The following is a 24,284-nucleotide window of genomic DNA, read 5'->3' as shown; positions in this document are numbered from 1 at the left end:
ATATGCTGCGAGACTTATTGATATAATCGAAGCAATTCCACTAGAAACCTCACCCAGTTAGCCGTTGTTTTGTCATGTACATTGCATTTCATCGTTTTCTTGCAGCTAACTGGTGGACTCATGCTCTATGGCTTGCCAATATACTCGGAACTAGCCCATCAAAAACCTTATCTAGTTGGCCATCGTTTTATCATAAACATTTGTATAGCATCTAACATATCATACATTACATTTCTACATAATTTGTACATCGCATTAGATCGTTTTGAACATGCTCTACGACTTGCCTACTCATTAAAAATTCAGATCAATCATCACTGCACCGTGAAAAGGCGCTCACAGGGTCTATTTCATTTTTGGGTGCCCTACAACGAGCTCTAAAAATGGATGGCATGAATGAAACACATACATCACGGTGGGCCCTACAACGTTTGGTTACCGGTGTAAGTCCCATCCACAGTCAAGGTCCCACTCACATCGCTGGTTCCGGGTCGCAGCTAACTCGCACCTGGAGGTGCAGATTAGATACTTACAAGGTCAGTAGCCAAATCGCTACTGAAGTGACGTCACCAAGCTCTGTGGACCCCACCATGATGCATGTGTTGTATCCATACCGAGATCGTTTTATGGCATGAGAAAAAGAATGATATAGATCTAAAGTTCAAGTGGACCCACCACAGAAAGCCATGAGATCAATCACACTCACCATTGAAACATTTATAGGGCCCATCATGATGTATTTTTTAGATCCAACCAATTCATAAATTAACATAGAGATGGATGAAGTGAAAACAAAAATATAAGCTTGATCGGAAACTTCTGTGGCCCCTAAGAAGTTTTGAACGGTGGATGTCACTGTCCCCACTGTTTTCTACGGTGGGTCCACTTGAACTTTATATCCATCTCATTATTTTCATCATGCAATAAAACGATCTCTCCAAATGGATGGACGGTATGGATATAACACATGCATCATAGTTGGGCCCACAGAGCTTAGTGACGTCACTTCAGTAGCGATTTGGATACTCACCTTGTCAGCATCTAATCCGCGCCCCGCCTGGAGACCCGGCGGGAAAAGTTCACAGCGGGCTCACTTCTCAATTGCCAATAATTCCCACACGTGTGCTGAGGTTCGCCTCGTCAATCTCTCGGCGCACAGATCGCCATCCGTGGCGTCCATCTTCGTCCTCCCTCTCACGTGAGAAACTGCCTCCCTCCCTCTCTCTCTCTCTCACTCTCTCAATGGCACTTCTCTTCCTTCTCCTCCTCCCTCTCTCTCTCCTCCTCCTCCTCTCCTTCCTCGTCCGCCCCCGGCCAACCAAGATCCCAATCAAGAGCCGCCACGTCTTCATCACTGGCGGATCCAGCGGCATCGGCCTAGCTCTCGCCCACCGCGCCGCCGCGGAGGGCGCCCGCGTCTCCATCCTCGCCCGGAGCCCCGGCAAGCTCGAAGAAGCCCGGGACTCCATCCGCCTCGCCACCGGCGTCGACGTTGCCACCTTCAGCGCCGATGTCAGGGACTTCGACGCAGTGCGGCAGGCCGTCGATGCGGCGGGCCCCATCGATGTCCTAGTCTGCAACCACGGGGTGTTCGTTGCTCAAGAATTGGAGAAGCAGGATGTGGATGGGGTCAAATTCATGATCGACGTGAATTTGATGGGGACATTCCATTTGATAAAGGCTGCACTGCCGGGGATGAAGAATAGGGCCGGTCGTGGGCCCGGCTCGATTGTTCTTATGTCATCACAGGCGGGACAGGTAAGGTGCATACTTAGTGTTTTATTTAGTTTTGCAATTTGTAAATGATGAATTTGATGATGGAGAAATCTCTCTAAAGAATAAAAAAGAATTTGATGTTGTTTTTATTTTTTAAAATATGAGTACTGTAGGACTGTTGAATTAGGAGAAGAACTTCGATGCTTCAGAAGAGTGTTATGGTTGATACACAGGCACTATAAATTTGTATGTGGCATATACAAATTCTGGAGTCTGTAGGTTAGCTAAGTAGGATGCATGGGATCCTTAAAGATGTTTTCAAATACATATGATTTGCACAAAACAACCAAATAATGATACTGCAATGGGTCATTTGGATGCCTGTAGGTTTGATTAGTTGTGAAGGGTTCGCAGATAACTCAGTTACAGGTGTAGTTTGGGCAGGATTTCACCTGTGAGTTACAAGGCGTAAGTCACAACTTTTTGATGCATTTAAACTTCTAAGAAAAAGGAAGTGATTTCAGGATAGTTGGTCTATTTGGGCACTGCTATTGATGGAGCGTGACTCAAAAAATTATATAATTAACAGATTCTAGCCACTAACCATGTGCCTTTTTAATGCAAATCTCGGAAGGGGAAGCAAATAGATCAAAGAAAAGAAGAAAGAAATTGTGGGAAAGGACCCAACAATCCTCTAGCCAAATGCTAGAGACCGTGAATGAAAGATTGTGAGCAAGCTCAATAGTCCTCTAGTCTTGAAGTAGATATCACTTCCCCCTTCAACAACTACCGCAGAGAAAACCGGAGAATTTTCATAAAAGAGAATATTATTCAACTTTGCTTATTCCATAGGCCATAGGCCTTATTTATAATCAGTCCTTACAATCTCCAATAAAAGCTATGGAATCTAAGAATAAAATCCCTAACTAGCCAATGTCTGAGAAAATATGAAAATACTTAAATAAGAAATCACTTAAATAAGAAGAATCTAAGATTACTTCTTACTTAATATAAAAATATCAAAGGAAGTTACCTAATGTAGAGATTTTAAAGAAATAAAAAGTGAAGACATTTCCTAATTTAGGGATTGGAAAGAAGAAGGAAAGTAGAGATGAGCTAAAGAGGGAAAGTGGTCATTTTCTCGTATGCACGTGCAAAGCATGCACATGTGGGATGTGGACCGATTGCATCAATTCCCCCGGCTTGGAAAAACTCAGCTCCACTTGAGTTAATGGCAATGTACTACTCATAGAGTTATGTGTTGATGCGCTTCAAATCATTCGCTGAAATCCACATGTTGTCAGATCCTAGTTGGCCTTCCATTTGACAAGAAACTTTTGATACCCTCTTTGGCGTGTGGAAACTATTTGATCATCCAACATGTCTTCAATGATTTCTTCGATCTGGCGAGTGGCATTGTACCTCAGGTATCTGGATAGCCAATTCTTCCGTGATCTCGTTTGTGTGATGTCCAAGATAAACCGTATGATCTTCCACATTAAAAATGGGGCTGATCTTCATTTTGGGTGGAAGCTCAATTAGGTATGCATTATCACCTAACTTTTTCAAAATATGATAATGACTTGCCTTTTTTAAGTGAAGCTTTGTATAAGAGCCTACTGGAAACCGCTCAGGCTTAAGTCACACCATGACTCTATCTCCTTCTTGGAATTGTGCAGAACGTTGTTGAACATCTACATGTCTCTTGTAATTTTCATTACTAAGGGTGATCTTTCACCTAACTTCTTCATGCATCTCCTTAACATGCTGTGCAAAAGCTTTAGCACATTGGCTCGATCGAGTCGCACTAGGAAGTGAGACTAAATCAATAGGTTGTCGTAGTTGCGTACCCGTCACAATTCAAATGGAGAGTCCCATAGTGCAGTTCACATAACTATAATAGTCAAACTCAACTTGTGGTAACATGATGTCCAATGGGCTAATATGATCACTAACCAGACATTGAAGTAGATTCTCAAGACTACGGTTGACAACTTCAATATGCCCATCTGTTTGTGGATGATAAACACTTGAGAACTTCAACTTAGTTTCCATCTTAGACCATAAGGTGCACTAGAAGTAGCTCATAAACTTAACATCACAATCAAATACAATCGTTTTGGGAATAACATGTAGATGAACCATCTCTTTGAAGAAAACATTGGCGATGTGCATGGCGTCTGACGTCTTGCTATAAGGGATAAAATGAGCCATCTTTGAGAACCTGCCAACCACAACATCAATAGAGTCATAGCCACGTTGAGTCTTATGCAATCCCAAGAAGAAATCCATATCGATGTCTTCCCATGGAGTATCTTACATAGGTAATGGCATATAAAGACCAATATTCTGCTTGCTACCATTACCCAGCTGGCACGCTCGACATTGACGACCAATGACCCTAGCATCTTTTTTCAAACTTGGCTAATAGAAACGGTCTTCAACTAGGGTTGTCGTTTTATCGATACTAAAGTGACCACACAGGCCACCTGAACGAAGCTCACCCATAACAAGCTCTCGCAAGGAATTTTTAAGAAGACACAATCTCATATCATAGAATAAGTACCCATTATGCAAGCTAAATCTTAAGTACTCGGTGCCGGTGCCTATGCCGGGAACGAGTGTTGAAAATACATTTCTAATATCATCATCGGCGGCATAGTTGATGAGGACATCCGAGCACCATTCAGAGTATACCAGAGGAGGAGAGCTTTGGCCCCAATTCCAGCATCTCTATGGTTGGATGGTCAATATATGGGGCCTGAATCGAATACGTAGCCTCGTTAGAAGACCCTACATGCATGTTCATGCATCTTTGAAGACCTCACACTAGGAAGATGCATATGGGCTGCATATAGCAGCTTATTGGATACATCTAGACCTTTGGATTGAGTGGACGTTTTCATCAGACCATTGGATTTCAAGCGTTAGATCATCCAGATCGTTAATCATTGCGCTGTCTTTGTCGTAGACATCGTGAGACATTAGTTTAGACATCATGAGTTTGGTTATTTTATTTATTTTGTGGGTTATTTTCTGTTTTAGTTGATTCAGGGATTATTTTGGATATTCTAGAATCATAAGGGTATTTTTGTAAAAACACCCCAATTAGTTTATAAATGGGTAGGCTTGTGAATCTAGGAGCATTATGATGCCTTAGAATGAAATTTCTCTCTTTTGCTTTTGAGTAACAAAAACCTCTTGTGATTGAAGTTGGTATGATGCCATGAACTGATTCCAATTTACCCTTCTCTCTCATTCTTCTCTCTAAGGTAGTTCCTTTACTTTCTTCCTTCTCATCGTCTCTCTCTCTCGTTTTTTTTTCCCTTTTGTTTCAAATAAATTCTATTAAACCCTAAACCAATCAAACCCTAACCCATCTAAACCTCAACCTAACTTGCCCCGACCACCATTAGCCCCAAGTCCCTATCCATACGGTCGTACGGACACACGTGTACGGTTGTCGCCCTCTTGCTTCATCTTCCTCATTCCTCTCTATTCATTGTCCTTTACTTCAATCCTAAACCCTAGTTTCCCAATTCCTAAACCTAAATCCCCAATTCCCAAAATATAAAACCCTAAACCGAAAGGTAGTTTAGTTAAAACCTTAAAACCAAGTGAATCCTTTTGAATTAAGAGTAATCCCTATGTTAGAAGAAAGTTCTACCTTCCATAGATCCTAATTAATTCATATTTTGTTAGATCTACATTGCGGGATTGTTTACGGCTTTAAACTAGAACATGTTTTGTTATTTGTATTCTTTAACTTTGTGATAGAGTAGTTTTATTTTGAGTTTTGGTTGCTTTAATTAATTCATTATTTAGTTTCAACACATCAATCTAGGATAGACCATCCGTCATGCATCAATAGTCCCTCTTAAGTTCTTTAAACCCAACAAAAGAAACTGATAATGTAGACAATAGGTGCGATTTTCGACTGAGGGCGTCCGCTACCTTATTTTCGATGCTAGCGTGATGTTTTAGGTTGAATGTGAACTCTTGAAGATAAGCACTCCACTTAGCATGCCTAGTGCTAAACTTCTTCTGAGAAATCAAATAACGTAATGCCTCATGATCAGAGTAGAGAACAAACTCCTGATGAATGAGGTAATGGCGCCAATGCTTCAAAGCTTGTACAATAGCATAAAACTCTACGTCGTATGTAGAATACTTTTTCCGTGCCTCATTGAGTTTTTCATTGAAAAAGGCCACCGAATGTCATTCCTGGCTAAGGACACATCCTATGCCTATGTGGGATACATCACAGGCAACTTCTAACACCTTTTTGAAATCAAGGGGTCTAAGAACTGGAGCTTCTGTCATTTTCTGCTTGATTTCTTGAAATGCCTTTGTTGTTGCTTTAGTCAACCCAAATGGATTGACCTTCATACATTCAATAATGGGCACCATGATGGAACTAAAGTTCTGAATAAACCTTCAATAAAATATTGCAAGCCTGTGAAAACTGTGGACCTCATGAATGTTTATGGGAGTTGGTCATTTAATAGTAGCCCTTATCTTTTTAGAATCAGCATTCACGCCTTCTACTGAGTCGACGAACCCCAAAAAAACCCCGCTAGAACTCATGAAGGTACACTTCTTCAAATTGATGTAGAGTTTCTCGTGATTTAATTCTCTATCACTTGGCGAACATGGTCCAAATGATCGTCTCATGATCGGCTATAGATGCGAATATCATCGAAATATACAACAACAAACTTGCTAATGAATGGCTATATAATTTGTGTCATCACTTGCATTAATGTACTAGATGCGTTTTTCAAGCCAAAAGGCATGACTAGCCATTTATATAATCCATCTTTTATCTTAAAAGCAGTTTTCTATTAATCTCTAGGATGAATTCTTATCTGGTGATACCCGCTTCGCAAATTAATCTTCGAAAAGATTGTAGCATTCACCAACATGTCCAGCATATCATCTAGGCATGGAATGGGAAAGTGGTACTTTACTGTTATCTTGTTGATGGCTCGACTGTCAACACACATTCACTAGTTGCCATCCTTTTTTGGTGTCGACAATGCCGACACAACACATGGGTTGAGGCTATCACGAATGAAATCCTTTGTTAGCAATTCCTCCACCTGTTGACGAAGCTCTGCATGCTATTGGGTTCATTTGGTATGTTGTAAGATTTGGTAATGGCTCTCCAGGCACTAAATCAATCGCATGCTAAATGGCGCATGGGTGGAAGCTCACTTGATAGTTCATCATGGACCAAATCCTGAAATTGGGATAGAATGTCCAAAATCTCAGGTGGTTGAACAACAACATTACCAACTGAATCGGTCTTGCATCCTACCAAAGCATTCGTCATTCCCCGTTCCCGTCTCTCCTCCTCGAATTGGGCCATACTCAACACTATGGAAGTCGGTTGTGCCACTTCAGATTCATTATCCTTCATAAGGTTAAGAGTAATAGGCTTTCCTTTACTCATAAAGTTGTACGTGTTCTTATGACCCTTATGAGTTACATCTTTGTAGTATATCCACGAGTGCCCCAGTAATATGTTTGACCTTCATTGGAATGATGTCACATCAAAGAAATTCTTCGTAACGACCTAGAGATAAGTTTATTAAGCATCTCTTAGTTATAGGGATGAACATATCATTCACCCATGCAATCTTGTATGGTTTGGGATGCGTTTGAGGCTTCAATTTCAACTTGTCCACCATGCTTTGTGAGGCCACATTTATGTTATTGCCTCCATCAATAATGACCTTGACAACCTTTCCACCACACGATACTTGTGTATGGAAAATATTGGTTCTCAACCAGTCTTCTTGGGCTCCTCTTTTGGTGCTGTCAGAATCCTACTAGCCACCAATGAATGATAACTTGTTTTCATTAAGGCCATCTAGGCCTTCCTCAAGTTCATGCTTGTCATCTTCTGGATTGTTTTCATGTTCATCTTCCACTTAGTTTGCAATGAAGTTTTCTACCTCTCAATATTGGAGATTGCGAGAAAGACACTCTATCGCGTAATGTCCACGACCACCACACTTAAAGCAAGTGTTGGTCGACCTTTCCTGCGTTGCTGCAACAGATTTTTCCTTTGTATCATCGTTTTGGGGAAGAAAATTAGAGGCAGAGTTCTGACCAATTTTGTAATCCCGAGGCAAATTAGTGCGAGACATGGATGCAAAGTGGAGCCACTAGTAGCAGGGCAGGTGGATGCATAGCCCCCCACATTGAGGGCCACCACGCCTTATCACCAACTTATGCTCTTACACTTTTCAGGCCATTTAATACGCTTTGCCTATGTTATTAAGCCGAACAGTCACCAGTTCTCTTTGAATCTCGAATCATAACCCATTGCAATAACACAACACTTGTTGTCTTCCAATTCTGTTAGGTGGCAACGAAGAACTAAGTCATAATAACGCTGTGTGTACTCCTCCACGATCAGATTGTCCTGCCAAAGCGTGCGGAGCTCTTGGAAAGAAGTCGTCTCATAATCCAGTGTCAGAAGCCTTTGCTTCAATCCAGCCTTCGTTTCCTCCCAATTACTTACGGGAGGAAGGCCACACAGTTGCAAATCTTCTTCGATGGCGTACCACCAGTCTTAAGTTGCACCCTTAAGTTTCTTTGGAGCAAAACGTAACTTGACGGCTTCTTCCATTTCATACAAATGAAAATATCCCTCTATTGACTTCAGCCAATCATTGAATACCTTGGGATCCAAATTACCATCGTAATCGGGAATGTCAATCTTGACATGTTTAACGAGATCTGTAGTACGAATATTCATTCCTCATTCGGGATAAATTGGATAATCTTGTCGGAGGTTGTTCATTCCTTTGGCTCCCGGTTGCACATAATGATGTTCTTAAGATTATTTTGATCACTCCATTTTGTTTATATTTGATTTCTTGCAGTGCATGGTGTTTGAATAATATAAACTCATTTTGGTTAATCTGTTTTTTTTTCATCAACACATGGTTTAGGCTCCTATTAAATGGAAAGTTATCACATTTAGTTGATTTTTTGCAATATTTTGATTACGAAATGCGTAAAAATGTGTTTTTTTAACATCTCCTAAAGTTTCACTGAAAATTTTCACCTTTTTCCCAATGTTTCCCTCAGTTAGCTATCTTTTTCCTAGTATTGGCAATAATATCGGCGAGATCAATACATGTTTTTGTATCCCATACCCTAAACTCTAGTGTTTACACGTTATGTCTAACACATGAATGATGCTATCATTTAAGGCAACATCTCACCATGGCATGCTCATCCTTGGATTAGTTCTTCCTAAACCTATATATGATGATAAAGCATATAGTTAATATTTCAGAATATCATGTTCATGGAGGAACTTTAATAAAAAAGAAGATATGAGTTTCAGATACATGGAGGATTTTATTTTTATTTTTATTTTTTGAAGATAAAAAAAAAAGATGATAAATTGATGGGGGAATTTAGATGAGGAATTTACTGATTGTCGTGGAAATTGAGTTGGCTAAATTTCACCGGTTAAAGCTTCTTTTGCTTATTTGTTTGTACTCTACCTGTCAATACTATACATCCATGCTTTCACTGACAATTTATGTGAGGAAACATGGTTTAATGATTGATGAGCTGACAAAAAGCCCTAAATGTTTACTGGAAAAAATCGATTCAATTCCCCTCTGTGTTTTAAGGATCTAGTTGCAGCCGAAACTTGACTTGAGGCTCATATCCGTCAAGTCAACTTGTGGAATGGCTGAAGTCCATTTTTCTTGTTTCCAGAAGCCTCTGTATACTACTTCATAAAGACATCCAGAGGGGCTTTAACTGATTTCAAAAATGGAGAAATTCAAGAATGACTCCATTGCCATTCCCCTGGATAGTCCCCGTCCCAGGCATACACCTTATTTGAGATCCACACTTTGATGTGAAGCATACAACCCATCAAACATTCCTGACTTTTTTGTCCATAGAAGTAAACGAATAATCAGGATAAGTAATAGACAGTTCTGCTAATGTGCATAACCAAAAGACAAAACTGTAAAAGATTACTGAATTTCTCAATGCTATAAGAACTCAATGTGTGCATAACTATGTTAAATTCTAAGCAGATGTAGTTCTCTAGTTAGAATAGGAATTGCCAGAATATAGAGAAGGCTGCTTTATTTTGGGTCTTGCATCCAGATGGGCAGACCATGCCCTAAAACCTGTTTGGACGCACTACACCAGAAGGGGGTTTCCAAACAAGGAGGTCTCAAGCCTGGTTTTCTGGTTGACTCGCCAAAAATGTATCAGACTTTTATTGGCCGAGTGGGCGTTTCAGCACTTATTTTGTTGAGCGGAATATGAGACAGTGGTTTGCAAAGTGTTTGTGCAGCATCAATTGGCGTTTGGATAAAAAAGGTGTTTAGGCCTCAAACGCCCCTTGGTAATGTGCGTACAAATAGGCCCTAAAAGAGTTAGCATGTCTACCTTTCGCTCAATTTCCTCTGAATTGAGATTGTAGAAACTGGAGATGGTTGTCTGATTAGGTGTAAATGATCATATAGCATTAATATTTTCATGTAAAATACAATACTTGACAATTAAACCATCAAAATTTGGCTCTTGTAGTGGATTGGAATTTTGATGTCTTTATCTTTAAAAAAATCATGTCTTTCTGAAGGATATGAAACCGCCAGCAAACTTCTTCTGTCTTGTGATGGATTTTATATATCTATAGATATAAAGATGTGATGGATTATTGATATGCATTCATGTTCTATGGAAGGTGGGCGTTTATGGTTATACAGCTTATTCAGCCAGTAAATTTGGCCTTCGTGGATTGGGAGAGGCATTGCAGCAGGAGGTCATTGCTGATGATATTCACATTTCCCTAGTATTCCCTCCAGATACAGATACCCCCGGTTTCGTGGAAGGTTCACTGCATGCCTTTGGTTTTAATTCGTACCATGATTTAGTTGAGAAACAAAAATCATTTTACAAAAATCATTTTACAAAATACTGCAAATATAGTTTATCAATGAACTTTTAGAGCTAAACATCTGAGTGAGCTCTTACTGTTGAGATACTTTCTGGCTGATGTATCAATATAGCTTTGATTTTATACTAGTAAATATTGGACATTTATACTCTACAATTCAGTTTAATTTATTTATTGAAAATATGTCCATATTCTGTGCTAATCTGATGCAGTGTTCGAAGTATCGGTATCACTACAAGTTTCATTTGGTGGGGATATGGAAACAATATCGATATCGCTGATAACTGGAAATGCGGGAAAACATGGGAAAAAGGGTAGAATATTCAGTGAAACCTTAGGAGATGCTAAAATACACATATCTACATATTTAGGAATAAAAATTTGCAAAAAGAATGTATACATAATCAGTATCCATTTATTGGGGGCTTAAAAGCATGTGTTGTCATAAGAAATAGTCTAACGATCGCATCCATCCTATCTAACCATCCAATCATCCATCTAAAACTCCATCAGTATTGCAGAATATCAACAACTAAAAAAGAAACGAAAGATTGAGGTCTTGATATCGCGCATGTTGCGATAACGATAATATTGAGATATTATCAATATTAGCAACATCAAATTGAAAACTACATGCAACAATGTGCTCATAAAAAAATTGAAATAGATTATTTTTTTTAATAAACAATCTTTTTGTGATATCTCTATGTTCACGGTATTATTGAAATATCGTCGATACACTTGTGATACAAGCATCACGGCGTCACCTAGAATTTTCACAGTAAAAAATATTGGCGATATTGATACATTGGCAATACAAACGATGCTTGGAATTTACACAATTGAAAATATTGATGGTATCAATATGTTGGCAATACTTATTACATTGCTGATGCCTGGAATTTCTAATACTACCGGTGTTATCAGTATCGCTACCAATGTTATCGGTATTGCCAAGCTAGAGATAAAGATGATATTGGAGATATTTTGATAATATCGGAGGTAATGTGACATGTATTGTTTTCATTGCACTGAGGGAAGCTCATTCTATTTTAAAATTCTTATATCATTGTGGCATAAAATTCTTTTTCTGAGTTATGCTCTTGACTGTCAAGCCCTTGAATCTACCTTTAATGCCCTGGTAAAAAGAAAAGGGAAAAAATGATTTCTTGTTTCCATATATGATCAGATTCAAAATACCTGTCTCTGGTGTCTCAGATCTTTGAGGTGTAAGATTACAATGTCATTCATTTCATATGTTTTTCTTTATCATTCTTTGCTGTGTAAGATTATCAGTCTCTATCGATGGAGCAAGTTCGAATGAGCAAATTTAATGAGTAGATTCAAAATATATGTGGTATGAGACAACTATATTTTACTTTAATGCTTGATCAGGCCACAACATTCTATTTTTTACCCTTCCACAACCAAATTTCTTCCCACAAACATTCAATACCTAGTAATGGAACGTATATCATTTAGAGAGCCTGCCCAATTTGCATCAAAATACTCTATGACTTGAAGATGATTATTTCTTATGTACAAAATTCCCTAGCCTAGAGACCCGTTGAGATACCGCAAAATCTGAACAACTGCATGCATGTGAGGCACCTTTGGAGAGCTCATACACTGGCTCACCATGCTCACAACATATGATGTATCTAGCTTGATAGTTAGATAGATAAACTCTTTCACCAATCTTTTATACTTTCCTGGGTCTTCAACCACATCTCTTTAATCATCAACTAGTTTATGATTCGAATCCATTGGTGTACCAACTGGCTTAATACCAAAAAGGCCGATCTTTGTGAGCAAATTCAAAACATATTTTCGTTGAGACAGATTTATTCATTCCTTTAATTTGACAATTTCTATACCAAGAAAATATTGAAGATGACCCTAATCTTTCATTAGAAAACAATTTTGAAGATACTTCTTAAGTTCCCCAATCCCCCTACTGTCACTCCTTGTGACCGCAATATAACATGTACAATTAACATAATTAGACCTGAGGCGCCTCTTCGCACAAAGACAAAATGGTCAGCATGACTTCGAACAAAATGATAGTTCATTATAGCCTTACTAAACTTATTAAACCATGTACACAGTGATTGTTTCAACCGGTAATTTGTCTTTTTCAGTTTGCACACCTTATCTGACCACCCCGAGCAACGAACACAAGTGGTTGCTCCATATAAACCTCCTCTGTGATTTCACCATGAAGAAAGACATTTTGTACTTCAAGTTGGAAGATGACCCAACCATGATTGATAACCACTTGAAGAATAACATGAATAGAATTTAGCTTGGCAACTGGAGAGAGTTTTAAATAATAAACACTGACTATCTATATATATTCCTTTGCGACCAAGCGAGCCTTCATAATGCAGGGGCATTTTCATGCCGGGCTCAAGTGGGGTCGCTTGTGGGATGCAGGGGCACACTTGGGGTGGGCGCAGCCCACGGAGGAGGTCTCGTGTTCGAAACTCCTCATCGGGGGTGATTAATGCGCATTTCACACTAGGCTCGAGTGGGGTAGCCCATGGGATGCGGGGACACTCGGGCTGGGCGGCCCATTTAATTTGGGGCCCACGAAGGGGGTTCGGCCGAGGTCCTAATCTATGCGATGTGGGGCCTGGGCTATGAGATAAAGGGATTAATTCACCATACTCTAATAGTTCAAGCTTTTAGAGCAAGTGGTTAATTGTCCTGTATCAAATTGGTATCAGAGCGGGAGGTCTCGTGTTCGAGACTCCTCATTGGGGGTGATTAATGCAAGGGCATTTTCACACCGGGCTTGAGTGGGGTTGATTGTGGGATGCAAGGGCACACTTGGGGTGGGTGCGGCCCACGGAGGAGGTCTCGTGTTCGAGACTCCTCACTGGGGGTGATTAATGTGTATTTCACACCAGGCTTAGTGGGGTAACTCGTGGGATGCGGGGACATATTCAGGGTGGGTGGCCCATGTGATTCGGGGCCCACGAAGGGGGTTTGGCCGAGGTCCTAACCCATGCGATGTGGGACTTGGGCTATGAGATAAAAGGGATTAATTCGTCATACTCTAACGGTTCGAGCTTTTAGAGTAAGTGGTTAATTGTCCTGCATCACTTCAATCATTCAACTGTACCACCAAGCTGAAATTTAATAGTATACACACACCGACAACCAATAATATTTTTACCAGTGGGAAAACTAGTTAGCTCCTAAGTGTTACTCTAATAAAGTGTAGCCATTCATCTTCCATCACTTGCTTTCATTTTTTATGTAACAAGGCTTCTTAATATGACCTGAGAATAGGACAAGATGATAAAGGGCAAATCTATAGAAAGTGGAAGACATGCACCGAATGGAAACATATTTGAAGATAGGGTACGTTTCTTCAAAGAAATAGGAACATGAGATGAATTAGGGGATATATGAGGAGGCACTGTAGTAGTAAGCTTGGAAGAAGATATGGTGGATGGCACATCATGATTGGCCATATTATCTTCCCATTTTCACCGTGAGTAGACTTTAAGAGGAGGCGCGACAAAAAATGATGAACCAATGGAAGGAGGCGATTGGATAGTGTCTTCTCCAAAAGGAATAGTCACCGGCACTGATGGTGAAGCTTCTAAGTCAAGAGATTTACGTGCTTTTAAGAAGAATTGCGTAGACTTAAAAAGGCAATATCCACGTACACAAATTGTCTTTGAAGTGAAGGACTTTAACATCTGCAACCCCTTTGTGTTCTAGAGTACCCAAGAAACATATATTTAATTTCTCAAGGATCTAATTTATCATGACCCAACTCCAACTGATGAACAAAGCATATACATCAAAAAGCTGTGGAAGGCAAACAAACAAAAGAATATCTGGAAATAAAATCGCATGAGGTGATTGACCCATTAAAACAATTGAGGACTTTCGATTTATCAGAAAGCATGTTGTTAGAATTGCATTACTTCAAAAACTTTTGAGAGCATTTATATGAAACAATAAAGATGTGTCACCTCAAGCAAGTGACGATTTTTTCGTTCTGCAACACTTTTGTTGTGGACTGTGTGCACATGATGTTTGATGCAAGATACCTTTCTCAGAGAAATATAAGCTAAAAGACTTGGACATGTACTCCTTAGCATTATTTGAACGAAACGCAAATACTTCGGAATTAAATTAATTTTGTATTTCCATATGAAAGTCTTAGAAACACAACAATTTAGATATGTTTTTCATTAAATAATGCAAAGTCATTTTTTAACAATCATCAACAAATGTAACAAAATATTTATACCCTGACCTATTAGAGATTCTATCTGGTCTCCAAACATCTGAATGGACCAAAGAAAAGAGAAATAAGCTACACTTTTACACACATGGTGGAAAAGTGACTCGATGATGTTTACTCAGCTCACACACTTCATACTCTAAAATTGATGCCAACAACAAGGAATAACACTTTTGTGAGTCTTCAAGGATGGATGACCTAGACGGCAATGCCCCTAGAGAGGAGATATATTCTTTTGTGCTAATGTGCCAACTACTTCGCAGTCAATGTAGTATAACCCATCATGTTCATGTCCTCCACCAATCTTTTTCTTCATCTTTAAATTCTAAAAAACATAGTATGAAGGATAGAAGATCACAAAGCAATTAAGTGATTTGGTGAGTTTACTAACAAACATAAGGCTTAAAGGGAATTTAGGGAATAAAGAACATATGACAATGAAAGAGAATAACTTGGATTAACAATACCCATTCCACATACTTTGGATTAGGTACCATCTGCTAGAGGGACAGATGAACTCGTCAACACTTTATCAATAAATGAAAAGGCACTAGACTCACTTGTCATATGGTCAGATGCCCTAGAGTCAATGACCCATGGAGTAGAGGATTTGGACTTGTCATACCCAAGTTCACGATTGTAGCCGTAGGAGTGGGAGTAGCAGTAGATACAAGCTAATTCTTTAATAACTTGGAATATTCATCTTGGGTAAGCATAATTGTCTCTCCAAACATATGTGGCTGTTAAGTTGTAGAGGTAGAACTCAAAATGTGGCCCACTGCTCTCTCCAATATAAGATGTTTGATTAGCCCAGGCCGACTTCTCGTGGAGATCCCGACACTTCTCAACAGAGTGATTTGTAAGCCCACAATGAGTACACTTCCTAGATCCACGACTTTCTCTTGCTTCACCACAACCATCTTGATTACCTTTGCCACCACGATCATCACCTCTGCCTTATCCAGCAAATACCTCCAAAGCAGAGTTATCATTGACTCCTCTCATAGAGCCAAGGGATACACGTTGGTGGCAAGCATGCACTTCATTCAGAGATTGCACATCCTTGCCACCCAAGATTTGTGCATGTACTACCTCAAATCCTGGTTTTAAGCCAGATAAAAACTTAGCCACACAAAACTCCTAATGTCGCTGACATTGCTTTTCTAGATCACTAGTTAGAGTCGATACACATTCAATTGCTCCCATATTCCTTTAAGTTTTGAATATTAGTCACCAAGAGAATCATCTCCTTGTTAAAAATTAGAATCTCTTCAAACATCTAGTACATACAAGAGATGTTTTTATTTGCCGAATATATCTTTCATAACACATCCAAACTTCATTTGCACTATCCAAAAACATTATATTAGCACTTACAGATGTTCCCATGTTGTTCCACACGATGTCATAATCTGATCATTCTCCTGGATCCACTGACCATACATGCTATCATTCTCATCTAGCTTCTCTATGGTCAAATATTTCAATTTGCCTTTGACCGTTAAAAACACTAGAATAGATTTGGACCATTGGAGATAATTTGCTCCATTTAATTTTAAAGAGGTTATTTAGACTCCTAGAAAATCTGATGGTTTATAAATCTAGATTTTGGATTACTCTTCATCTCCATCAGAATAAAAGGGTAAAGATCAATATCACAATTCTTAACGAATACAAGATGACCTTTCATGATAGGAGAATACCCTACTTGCACGCTTTATGCAATGATGTGCACACCACGCTTAACGAGAACGATCAACCCATGCATCTACACGTTCCAATCAAATTCAAGAGGTGATGATCATGAACATGACATCCAATGAGAACGATCAGCCCACATGTCCGCATGTTCCTACCAAATGCAAGAAAGGTGATGATCACGAACATGACATTCACCCTCTCACACGTGGACCATTACACAAGCTCAACGCACACAAAAAATGAAAAAAAAAAGAAAAAAAGAAAAAAGAAAAAAAGAAAAAAAGAAAAAAGTAAAAAAGAGGAAGAAACCCTAGGTTTCTTTATGAACTTTCTGCACAAGAGAGATAGGAAGGACCCCCTCTGTTATATTTAAATGATATAAAAACAAAAAATACCCATAGTACCCCTAAAAATTAAAAAATAAGTCAAAACACATAAATGAGACCAAACACCAAGACTAGGTAGATCATACAGTAGTATGATCCATACTCATGTTCGCTACCAAAATCATAGATACTTGAGGTTTCCCTCACACTTAATAATGGCATCTATGGTAAAACCAAACACATGGTCATCTATGTACATGATAATAACAATTATTATTGGTTTTCTAAGGTACACAATATCAACAATCTCCTACTAACTCTAAAACCAATCATGCTTAAGATTAGATGCTTAGGAAAACACGTCTAATCTAGATTGCATCCAGCACGATAATAGAGGATCAAAAGGATGAGACCTGGAGATTGCAGATCCTCTTACATGGAAGTCTATAGGATTCTCATATGGTCGTAAACATTGTCCATGTGAAAAGTCCTAACAAGTTCACCAGACTTGGACATCCATGCAATCTCCCTACCCTTGTCTCATAGAGTAAGGATGATAAAGCCAATCGCCAGACAACCTGAAGTCCTTGACCAAACTTTCTGATCCAAATAATATTCATGCAAAAAACTATGCATCTAGATCAATGTAGGAACATGATGCATGAACATGCAATTATATGACATTATCACCAAAGGAGAAGAGTAAATCTGATTTTTAATCCAGTACATTTCTTTATTGTAAAGTGTTTGTTTCTTAGTTGCAGGATCCTTCTAACTAGGCGTCACTCCCACTTTGAATTGCGCTTCGGACCCGCACTCCTGCTCCCACTTCGTAGCCATTTATACTGATAACATTTTGAAACACACCTCCCTGCACCCTGGCCCGAATTTTTTGTCGCTTTGCTCCACTCTTCGTGCAACTATAGTTTGTCTTGGCGTTTTTTATTTTCATTTGCTAACAAGATCAAGTATCTCCTTACCTCAACACCATTTTGGTGTGGTTTTTGAGTCACTGTGTGTCCTATGCTAGTGATGAAAACATGATTTAGCTTTAGAATGAGTTGAAGGTAATATGCTTGCAACTTGGTTGTGATTTGTCGATAACTTGGTAGGGTTCTTTGATGTCAACAACTGTTTCTCCGATGATTTCACAGGTCAAATTGCCACTGTTAACTAATCAAACTCATTTAAAATTTAACTGTAAGCCTATGCATGTGATATTGTGATTTGATGATGCCAAGTGCTAACAACCATTCCTGGAACAATCAATTTCACCATCAGTTACCAATTTCATAGTCCCGGAACATGTAACAATGTTAGGAAGCATGTGTTCAATCGCCACGTGCCCTTATATAGATAATCAAACAACACAGTATACAATTGGTGTACCAGTTACCACTATCTCTGATTATGATTATGGCTAGAGGTTCTCTTTTGGTATATGTTCTATCATTCAGCAGATGGATAGATCCTATGGTCAATTTTAATGGAGCATAATAATAGATCATTTTGGAATCAGCAGAGGCTTCCTGATGAGGTGTTCTGGAAAGCAAGATCGAATGTCATAGGTTGGGCTATGGTTTTAAAGCCCTTTGCAGTGCCCTGTAGCTTCTTCCCTCCCTCCCTCGCTCGCCCTGCCCCCTTCTAATCAAATTATCATGATCTTTCAAAAATTAAAAATTAAAAAATTGGGCAGATGGAGCCAGCATTGACTCTTTTGATCACTGCGCTTATGATATGATTGAAATTTCTTCCACCATTAATGTTTGGGATGATTTTTTTTATGTCTGGACTTTGAACCAGTTTCTCATTTTTTAACCAATTTATTTTTGACATAACTTCAAAAGCAGCATTTTTTATTTTTTGGTAGGATGTCAAAAGCTGCAATTTGCATGGGAAATATGTTAACTTTGTTATATAAGCGTGATTAATATTCATATAGATTTTACAAAGCATCATAACTGAGACATGCTTACCTTTTGCAGAAATGAAGGTAAGACCAGAGGTCACCAATATCATAGCAGCCTCTTCTGGTGCAATGAAGGCTGATGAAGTTGCTGATAAAACTCTAAATGGCATAAAATCTGGAAGCTTTATCATCACATGCAACTTTGATGGAATCATGCTGTCTGTTGCGACTGCCGGTTTGTCTCCTCAGAGATCATACCTGATGGCATTTTTTGAGGTGCTTGCTGCTGGTTTTATGCGCATTGTTGCTCTATGTTTTCAGTGGAATTGGTATGGAATCATAGAAAGGAGGCAGAAACAAAAGAACAGTAAGTGTTTTAAAGCAGTCCGATAGAAAGCTTACTGCATTTCTGAGTGCCGTTGTTGCCACTTGTAGCCAAATTATAATAATGAATTATTATTCGTATTATTATTACTTTCTAATGGCAACTCAATTTATTAAAGGAAAAGCCAAAAACAAAAACAAGGGGTGATTGTGACTTGTGAGAAATCATCTCAAGGAAAAAAAAAAAAAAACATGGAAGAAAAGAAACTACGGACCTCCCTGAATAAAGGTATTTTCCAATCTAGAGAATCTGTCTAGGAGATACCTCTAACTAGCGAATTTTCCTCTTCAATGGTTCTACCAAGACTTCCTCAGTAATCCTCCACTAAGGAAACTACCATTCTCATTTCACCCATTATTTGGGTGGGAAAATGGGAACATGCTGGGTTGCTTTTGTGGGTTCCATTAACATGCTGCCCAAAACCTAAGCACAGTAAGTAGGCCTGGAAGCCCCATCAACCATGATTTGGTGGAAGATTTAAGTGCTGTCTAAAATGTTTCTTCTTCCACTGATGAATGTGAAAGTAAAACAGCTTTGAGTGGAAATGTTATATGATCAGATGATCTACGTACTCAATTTCAGAGTTTCACATTGTAAATCATACAAAAAATATTGACGGTGCATTAGTTGTTTAAATCCTTATCTTTTAAGTCATCATTCAAAATGATGGAGATATTTTCAATACAATTTATTCTGGAGAGAATTTTTCTTTTTCTACATTTGGGCTTGCTTTGTCCATGAATAGCATCAATGACTTCTGATGAATTGATTCTTTTCATAGATATTTATAAGCCATATTTAACGATTCACTGGGATGCCTGTATCACTTTTTTACTGTAGCATTCAAATATTCCTCTCGTTTTCTTTGATGAAAAATCCAATGTGTTCCATAATGGTAATGGTGGCTGTAACGCCACTGCCGTTACCAATACGATACGGGTCATTACAGTCGTTATGGTCTCTATTCTTCTTCTTCTTTTTTTTATTTAAAGAAACCTGTTTTGAGATTGTTACGGGGCCATTGCGGTCTGTTACGGGCAATTACTGGACCGTTACAGGGCCGTTATGGGCAGTTCTTTTCTTTTTTTTTCTGTAACGGCCGTTTTGACCCATAATGCGTAACAGTTATGGCTATTTCCATTACGTCACAGCCATTACGTAACTGTTTTTATATACCATGGAAAATTCTCTCCGTCTTCTTAGGGAACTTTTAATTAAATAATCTTAGTGCCTCGATTACTTTGCATCGATGGGACCTTTGACATTTTCTCCATTAGATAAACTGTGAGAATGTATTGGTTCATGACAAAAATGACTAAAAGCCTATGACTTGACCAAAACCTGATCATTCTCTAGATTGGGAAATGACCGAAGGTCGTGAAAATTTCTCATATCAATTTCTTATTGGTTGCACTTAAGGGTACAGAAGTATGAGCCTATAGAGCAGATCCTGTTCAAATAAGATTGGCGCAGATATCCTGCTTCCTTTTTATAAAATCTCATGTTGGTTGCCTCATTTTCCTGGTAAACTGATTTGGTTTCTTAGTAACTTCATCTCAGTTCATCTTTCATAAATTCAAATCTACTAAGTTAAATGGGAGACATACTTTTCGGTTTAAATTATCAAAAATTTTCCAGCAAGGTCCATTTTTCTTTCAAATCTAGATTCCTATCCACATTTGTTCTGTAGCCCACCTAAGTTTTGGATTGGCCTGATTTTTAGGCCCTATGGCTATTTTGGGGTGATGCATCATGCATCTGATGGACAGTTTAGATATTGTGAACTCATCATGTGGGCCCCACATCTGCCTGGTACCATTGCAGTGTACCCCTTTGCACATATAGCTGCTTACAACTCTTAAAAAAAGAACAAGAAAGAAAACCTTACACCCTATTTGTACATATATCCTAGACACAAGTCAAATAAATAAATAAATAAATAAATTCCCATTGCATCTCATTTGAACATACATCCATCACATCCCTGTTTTGAGACTCCTTACTCTTCATTTGGCTTCATCATCGAAGGGATTCTAAATTCTGAAGCCTATAAAGAAAGCAAATAAGAAGGTTACTGGTCGAATAAAGCAGCAATAAATAGAGTAATAGCAGTGTTAAGCTTATTTAGAATAACATAAATAGATCAAAAGAGGGTATTTGCACAATCCTATTCATTAACTCTCTTTTCTCTGTTCTTTTCTTTTTCTCTGTTTTTATGCTTCCTATTACTTATTATACCCTGATTCTTGTTTTGCTTTCAACAATATACAAGGCCAAAAGCAGCAGGACCCGCCAAGGCCGAAACCATTATGACCCTTTCAGCTTCGGATGAAAGCATCGGTGGGCACATGGATTCATCCTGAGACTCCTGAGACGTACAAGATGATGGTCTGTTCTTCTCCTGTGCAACTGAGATTTCAGTGAGTTTTATTCCCTGATTCAAGCCCTCTGCATGTTGAATGTTGGTGTCACTTCTTTCTAATATTTTAAAATGTAATTGTAATGGATTTTCTCTGTTTTTTTTTTTCCCCCCCGTCTTTTGCTTTTCTTTGCCCAGTTCTTTTAGAACTAAAATTAACATTATTTTTCTTTCTTTTTGCCTTTTTCTGTTTTTCCTTTCGGAATCTGTGAAGAGCTAAGGGCATTATGTCGTGTCTCTAATTGAGTATGAAGGAAAGAATGAAAAGGTGTTGCAACCCTAGTTTGGCTTACCTATGTCATCATGCTAAAATCAAGTTTGACCAGAAATCAGCAGCAATTAATGGTTCATTGGCAACTTTGGACTAAAAGCCAATGATTAGGGATGGCAATTCCTGGGCCTGGAGAGGGTCCCATGTGGCCATGCCTGAATTTTGAACAACAGGCTCGGGCCAGGCCTATTCTAAATTTGTCACTTGCTCAGCCAGGCCCATCCCGGCCCATTGCCACCCCATCGGCACTGGAAATCAATAAGCATGATTGTATTTTTATGGTTGGTTTAGTTCTAAGTGTTTTGGATGATTATGATGCTGAATCTAGGTTTATTTATTTATTTATTTTTGGTCCTTTTCCTATAGGCAGTTAGGTATGCTTGGTGTAGAAAAGTAGTTTCATGGAGCTTTCCTAATCCCACATGCATTATGGTAGCCCATCTTCTGCCCACCATGTATGCCCACGTGGCAAATGGGTTCAAGACCCAACCTATATATCACGTTAAGTGCCACCATGTATACGCCCTTGACCATGAATCAGGCTGGTCAACTTAACTCATGGCCCACAATTTAGAAATTTATAAATTGTGGCCCACATGATGATTGACCAGCCTAATTCTCTTTTACACTGTCCATAGAGTTGGGACCTACCTGATGGATGGCTTGGATTCTAAGCCTTTCAACCGCATTGGCACATTGGCAGCAGTGTAGATGAGCTGCCTTATGGACATGAACCCACTGACAATGAATTGAGAGGAGGTTTATTGAAGAAAATAAACTCTTCTTTGTATTATTTGTGATTGTTTTTAGGAGTAAATTGTTAGGTGTTTTTATATGCATTGAGGACAACTTCAATGCAGCCAGGCAAGCACTGAGAGTTGGGTGTTCGCATCGTCTTCTTCCACTGTTTCAAAGGCCATTGGTTGGTAGTTGGAACTCAGTTTCAGGAGTTCATTTTAAAAAATGCATATTAAAAGATTCTCATCTACTGCAAACTGCATTCTTGGATACAATTTTCGCCGACTGAAAGCATGAAAAATGGACAATTGAAATTGCACGCAGAAGCTGAGAAACATATGGGTGGAATCAATCTTGAAACCATTGTCCTAAATCTTGGTGGCTTTACCTGGAACTTGGCTGAGTCAACTCGATTCAACAAGATTTTGAGCCTGAGTCTCTTGGAAATTTGTCAACGAGCTGAACTCAGTCAGGACTCGACAAGACCCGTCGAGTCAGCTCGGATAGGGATGAGAATTGAACCAAACAGTGCATCTCTGCATCTTTGGAGGTATTTATTTCCTTGTATTTAGTCGGCTAGACAACAAGTCGAGTTTTCCAGCTTTGAACTATGCTTGACAAATCTATCCGGTGTGCCCCATCCTAGACTATTCAGCATCTTCTGACCATCCAATTTATAGCTTATAAAAAGTGGACCATTAGGACAACAAAATCAAAGCCATTTTTCGATAGGGCATGATAAATGTATGCCACTTAAATTGGGTGTTTTTTATTGTCCCATTAGTGTGTGTGGGGCATGACCAATTCCAGGATGACCCTCTTATCCAACAATTAGCAATCATACATGGGCCAACACAGGCCCCATTGAAATAGTTTCTCATATGCAATGAGTGCAATTGAGGTTTCTCCACACCTACCTGCACCTTCACTTGCAACTCATATGCCAACCTCACAAGGGTGTGAGAGATCTGATTTTGTCCATAATGTGGTAAAAAATACATCCATTTTTCATATAGGGGCATCCTACCTGAACTAGCCTGGCTTCAGTGTATATAATCGTCAAGCTGGACCCCACATCATACATTACTCAAAATGTCATATACTTCGCCTTGTATGTTGTGCATATGGCTAGTTAACCTTTACAAGGCACAACCTATCAACCCTATGAAAGATCTTCAGCTTCAAATAAGGTGGGCAATCTTGAGGACAACACAAAATATGGTTGGCCCACTCAACAGATAGGCCACTTCTTTACTAAAAAAGATAGACAGGTTAAAATAACTTTCCCAATCACAACATTAAGTGCACGTGTATACATGATTGTCACGCAGTTCCTAGGCAGCATGTTGAGGTTGTACAAACATCCAGCCCGTCCAAAATGTGGGAACCACCATGAGGATTACGAGCAACCACCAGATTTTGGTCAGATTTTTGTGTATGATCCTCATGGTGGAGCCAAACCTCATGGACAGGTTGGATGTGATAAAAGGATGACCCCTGGGTATGGTTGAGCCTACTGGATTCTGTTTGGTGCTCTTGCTTTTACATTCTAGTTGCTTTAACAGACGGAGATGGAACTGCAAGAGGGAGCTGATGTGACTA

At 39.1% G+C, this 24,284-nt stretch overlaps 1 protein-coding gene across 2 annotated transcripts; it reads left to right on the top strand.

Moving 5' to 3' along the window:
• Positions 1-1,111: 1,111 nt before the first annotated feature.
• On the top strand, positions 1,112-21,955 carry LOC131226075 (3-dehydrosphinganine reductase TSC10A). 2 transcript variants are annotated; one of them, XM_058221750.1, is made up of 4 exons: positions 1,112-1,758; positions 10,454-10,601; positions 18,946-19,145; positions 21,527-21,955. In XM_058221750.1, exons 1-4 carry the CDS (start codon positions 1,243-1,245, stop codon positions 21,584-21,586), a joined length of 924 nt encoding a protein of 307 aa, XP_058077733.1. In that variant the 5' UTR covers positions 1,112-1,242; the 3' UTR covers positions 21,587-21,955. The 2 variants fall into 2 exon arrangements, with proteins under 2 accessions (XP_058077733.1, XP_058077732.1); XM_058221749.1 differs by having other exon boundaries at positions 18,946-19,236.
• Positions 21,956-24,284: the final 2,329 nt, after the last annotated feature.

The sequence above is a fragment of the Magnolia sinica genome, chromosome 14, assembly GCF_029962835.1.
Source record: "Magnolia sinica isolate HGM2019 chromosome 14, MsV1, whole genome shotgun sequence".
In the NCBI taxonomy this organism is placed as follows: domain Eukaryota; kingdom Viridiplantae; phylum Streptophyta; class Magnoliopsida; order Magnoliales; family Magnoliaceae; genus Magnolia; species Magnolia sinica.
Note: the sequence above shows the minus strand (reverse complement) of the source record. Positions and strands in the feature narration are given on the sequence as shown.